Raw genomic sequence first — 5,472 nt, 5'->3', positions numbered from 1 at the left:
CCTACATAAATAATCAATATTCGCAAAAGAGAAAAATTAAAAAAAAAGAAGAGGAAATTTCAAATTAGAAACTCAAAGTATACATTGAAGATTTTCGTTCAGGCTGGGACTCGAACCCAGGGCCACTCGCTTGGAAGCCTAACACTCCAGCCATTAGTCTATGGGAGCTCTGTCGGTGGGAGTTTTAAATATAATAAAAACAAAAAATGCACCTTGGTAATTGTTTATTTAAACACTTTGAAATCTTCGTGTCGAAAAATTAAACTGACTCAGAATTTTCTTCCCTACATAAATAATCAATAATTGCAAAGGAAAGAAATTGAAAAAAAAAAGAATTTTCAAATTAGAAAAGAAATATTTACATTGAAGATATTCGCTCCGGCTGGGACTCGAACCCAGGCCACTCGCTTGGAAGACCAGCGGTCTAGCCATTAGGCTATCGGAGTTCTGTCGAGCGGAGTCTTACTGCCTGACTGATACTGCCTGACTGACAGACTGACTCACTGACTGACTGATACTGACTGACTGACTCACTGACTGACCGAGACTGACTGACTAACTGCCTGACTGACTGAGACTGGACTGACTGACTGACTGACTGACTGACTGACTAACTGACTGACTGAGACTGACTGACTGACTGCTTGACTCTCTGACTGGCTATTTCACTGACTGACTGAATGACTAAATGACTGACTGACACTGACTGACTGACTGCTTGACTGACTAACTGACTGGACAGGACTGACCGACTGACTGACTGACAGACTGACTGAATAAGGCTGACTGACTGACTGACTGACAGACTGACTGAATAAGTCTGACCGACTGACTGACTGCCTGACTGACTGACTGACTGAATGACTGACTGACTGACTGACCGAGACTGACTGACTGACTGACTGAGACTGGACTGGACTGACTGACTGACTGACTGACTGAGACTGACTGACTGCTTTAGTGACTAACTGACTGCACAGGACTGACCGACTGACTGACTGACTGACTGCCTGACTGACTGAATGACTGAATGACTGACTGACTGAGACTAAATGACTGACTGCTTGACTGACTGGCTGAAGGACTAACTGACTGACTGAGTGACTGACTGACTGGACTGACTGACTGAGACTGAATGACTGAGTGCTTGACTGATTGTGTTACCGTCTCGTAACACATTTTTCTACTTTGTGAGCCAAATTGTCTATGCAGTAATAAAAAAGTTCATGACGTTCTTCAAAGAAAAAGCTTGAATTCAAAAACATTTATTTTAGACTATTTACATCTATCTAATTAAACTTCTTTCAATAAAAATGGCCAAATTAATCGTATGTCGCCTTCATCTTAATAGATAAATCTTATTCTATTTTTATGCTGTTGCCACACGTCAAAAGATAATTTCTTGTTTCCTCGAGGCGGAAAGGATGATCACTACTGGATTTTCAAGGCTTATCTCTATCATCCTCCCCACCTTGAGTTCTGAACAAACTCAAAATCTCATCAATAATATAATTTTGTCATTAACTAATAAATCTCCAAAATAAAACAAAAACATCATAAAATAATTCAAAGTACTTAAACATAAGAAACAAGAAAACAAGAAAAGTCAAATGTCAAACTGAAAAGTTCTGTAGGAGAGACAGTTCACCAAGTGTAGTCACCCCTTGTGTTTCCACAGCTCAATGACGGTGCAGTGACGGGTGCATCACCAGAGTCACCGTCCTTCACAGCTTCAGCAGAGATTGGAATATTTTTTGGCTCTTGTTGGATGAACACAGGAAGGTCTGACCTGTCATTCTCTCTAAGTTCAAGAGGATACAGTCTCTGTATTGGCCTCATCACAAAGCCCTTTGCAGTCTTCAGTTGTACTAATCGTACGACATTATCTTTTCCTGGGAAAAGCTGAACTACTTTTCCCAGGGGCCAGTCCAGACGCTTCTTATCTTCGCTACCGATCAGGACAATGTCTCCCACTGCTATCAAATCATGAATCTTCGTGGATTTCGAGCGAAGAAAACCAAGATACTCAACTCTAAATCTTTTTCTAAGATGATCGCGAACAGTTTGTAAATAATTTAATCTTTTATTTAGGGATGTTCTTTCTATGCTGTCCAAGTCAGGTGTATCTGTCATAGGTAGATCGCGTAGAAACATTGCTGGGGTTAATGTTTTAAGTTCTGGGTCCTCTGAGACATATGTTATAGGTCTATTGTTCATTACTGCTTCGCATTCGCAAACTAATGTTAGAAGTTCTTCATAATTTAAGGAAGAACGTCCTAAATTCTTTCGGAGAAGGTTCTTGAGAATTTTTATTAGACTTTCCCAAAACCCTTTCCACCATGGGGCTGATGGAGGGTTAAACTTCCATTTGCTTTGAGAAACTTCAAATTCTTTCTGTATCTTGTCCCAGTCTAATTTCTTTAGAGATTTATCTAATCCAACAAAGTTCGTCCCATTATCGGAATAAACTACAGAAATTCTTCCACGTCTTGCAATAAATCTTCTCATAGCGTAGATGAACGCTGTAGTACTAATTGATTCCACCAACTCCAAATAAACACATCTGTAAACCGCACAAGTAAATATCACAATCCAAATTTTGCTTCCTGACTTCGTAAAAAGGGGACCTGCCAGATCCACCCCTGTAACTTGAAATGTAGCAGACAATTCTGTTCTATGGGAAGGAAGAGGTGGCAGAGGAGCCTCCAGATGTTTAATTCTTTGCCTCTTGCAAATAACACAATCTCTTACAACCGAATGAACAGTCTTTCGTCCTTTTACAATCCAAAATCTTTCTCTCAGAATTGTTAATAATATCAGTGGTCCTGCATGTTTGTTCAAGATATGTTGTTCTTCAATAATTCTTTTAACCAATGGATGCTTTGAAGGTAGAATAATGGGAAATGAAAATTGTTCTGTCTCAGTTTCATTAAATATTCGGGACTTCATTCTCAAAATTCCGTCATTATCTTCATAGACTTGTAAACCTTGAAGTGTTTTCTTGGCATTCTCATTGATAAAGCATTCCCTTTGAATGCAGCGAAAAAGAGTCTTCTCAGAATTAGTAATTTCGTCCCCGGTAATTTTTTCCAGCTTTTGAGAGTTCTTAGCTTTTGGACAAAAGCATAGTATCCATGCTAGAATTCTTACTATCTTCGAAAATTTTGAGTGTCTTTCAGAAAAATAAACTGCTATGGAAAATACTTCGCTGTTATTTGCAGAGACTGCCACTCTGAGTTTCTCCTTTTCAATTTCTTCTTCATTCATATTAACAGAAGATTTAGGCCAGTCATCTTCAGTTTGTTTTAACCATGAAGGGCCTAACCACCAGGATGATTTCAGTAACTGTTTCACTTCACATCCTCTTGACAGTAAGTCCGCAATATTTTCACGGCCAATTATGTGGAACCAATTGTCTGCCTCTGTTAGTTTCCTAATCTCATTGACTCTGTTTCTCACAAAAACCGACCATTGATCTGGTCTCTTTATCCAAGCTAAAACGGTAGATGAATCAGTCCAGAAGAATGATCTCACCTGCTCTAAGTTCAGAGATTCCTTTAAAGATACATAAAGTCTTGCTCCTATGGTTGCGGCCATGAGCTCAAGTCGATTAATAGTGATAGGCTTCAAGGGAGTTATTCTAGCCTTTGCTTGCAGAAGCTGAACACTGACTCCTCTTCCTGAATATTCACATCTAATGAAGACACAAGCGGCATAAGCAACTTGACTTGCATCTACAAATGTGTGGAAGCTAATATTTATATCTGGTGTAATGCCTAACCATCTTGGGATTTTAATATTTTGCAAAAGAGGTATGTCTTTTTTCCATTTCAAGAATCTTTTCTTTTTATCTTCACTTGCTTCAATATCCCATGATAACTTCGTTTTCCACATTTCTTGAAGCAGAAGCTTAGGTTGAATCAAAACTGGAGCTAGAAAACCAATGGGATAAAAAAATTTTCCCACAAGAGAAAGGAGATTCCTTTTTGTAAGTGCTTTTTCTTCAAATTCAAGACATGTAGGATCAATCTCTAAAGAATCGCAATTTTTATCCCAGACGAGTCCCAGAACGTACGATTTAGCTTCTTGTAAAGAAAATGGATCAAGAGCGATAGTTTCCCACCCCCTCAGCTCAAATCTTCCTTCTTTCATTATTCTTGTACTCTCTTCTATGAAAGTATGAGCCTCAAATTTATCATGCACACTTGTTACACAGTTATCTACATAAAAACTATTTCTTAATTTTTCTGAAATCACTCTTGTTTCCTTCTCACTTAATGATGTTCTGTATAAATGGTGGTCTAGAACCGCTGACAAGAGAAAAGCGCTACTGGTAACGCCGAAAACTACTCTCGTATGACGAAAAATGGTTAATTCATTGTTCTTATTATACCATAAAAAGCGTAAAAAGTCTCTGTCTTCTTTATTCACTGATATCTGCAAAAAGGCCCTATTAATGTCAGCAACAACCCCTATTTTTCCTACTCTAAACCTTGCTAAAATCGAAGGAATAGTTTCGATTAAATTTATTCCTGTTTCTAAACAGTCATTTAATGAGGGATGGTTGGGACCTTTTGAAGACGCATCAAACACTGGTCTAATCTTGGTCGTACCTTTTTCTTTAATAACCGGGCGATGAGGTAGGTAATGCGCTGGCATGTCTATCTCAGAATTTGATAGTTCTTCGATTATCCCTTCTTGAATCCATTCGTCAAAAACTTCATCATATTTATCTCGAAGTCCTCTTTTGTCTAAATTTCTACAAGTAGATTCAAGTCTTTTCAACGATAGATTATAATTATCGTGTAGAATGGCATTATCCATCTTCCACGGTAAATTTACTTCGTATCTGCCGTCTTCGTTTTGTTTCACAGTTTTTTGGAAATAATTCATAACTGCCTTATATGCATCTTCTTTAGAATTTTGTTGAATTGGATCTCTTATTCCGATAATTTCTAAATCCCACAACTTGGATACTGACATTTCATTTTGGGACAGCATAGTTGTAGCACTCATAGTAAAATTTCTTTTACAATTATTTTGTGGAACTTTCCCTAGCAAAGTCCATCCCAGTTTAGTATGTAGAGCAACTAAACCGGAAGCTAATTCTTCACGTTTCCCTGTGAAAAGTTTTCCGGCAACGTCTGCACCTAAAAGAACTTCAACCGGTCCAAAGTTTCTTTGAACGTCTGTTAGATGAATGCCTTTTATTTTCAGCTCCTTTAACCAAGGTCCCTTTCTTATACTTGGAATGTCATTGCAAATAATGTTTTGATCTAAAACATCTAGACTGCAAGTATAACTGCCTTTCAGATCTGCCAAAAGAATTTTATAAGAACGATGGTTCTCAATTTTTGTTTTTGCGCCACCAAATAATGAATGACTAAGTTCTTCTTCTCCTTGCACTTTAAATCCCATTTCTATAACGGTAGGTTTCAAGATGTATGAAAACTGTGAACCTGTATCAATAAT

The 5,472-nt window shown here is 38.0% G+C and overlaps 1 protein-coding gene across 1 annotated transcript; it reads right to left on the bottom strand.

Moving 5' to 3' along the window:
* Positions 1-3,534: 3,534 nt before the first annotated feature.
* LOC129233409 (uncharacterized) lies at positions 3,535-4,824 on the bottom strand (the record flags this gene model as incomplete). Its single annotated transcript, XM_054867438.1, has 2 exons — positions 4,614-4,824; positions 3,535-3,734 (listed from the first exon to the last, which is right to left on the bottom strand). Coding segments are annotated over exons 1-2 (411 nt in total), but the record flags the coding sequence as incomplete, so codon positions are not given.
* Between the last annotated feature and the right edge of the window lie 648 nt (positions 4,825-5,472).

This window comes from Uloborus diversus, unplaced genomic scaffold, assembly GCF_026930045.1.
Source record: "Uloborus diversus isolate 005 unplaced genomic scaffold, Udiv.v.3.1 scaffold_389, whole genome shotgun sequence".
NCBI lineage: Eukaryota > Metazoa > Arthropoda > Arachnida > Araneae > Uloboridae > Uloborus > Uloborus diversus.
This window is presented reverse-complemented; position numbering and strand designations above follow the sequence as displayed.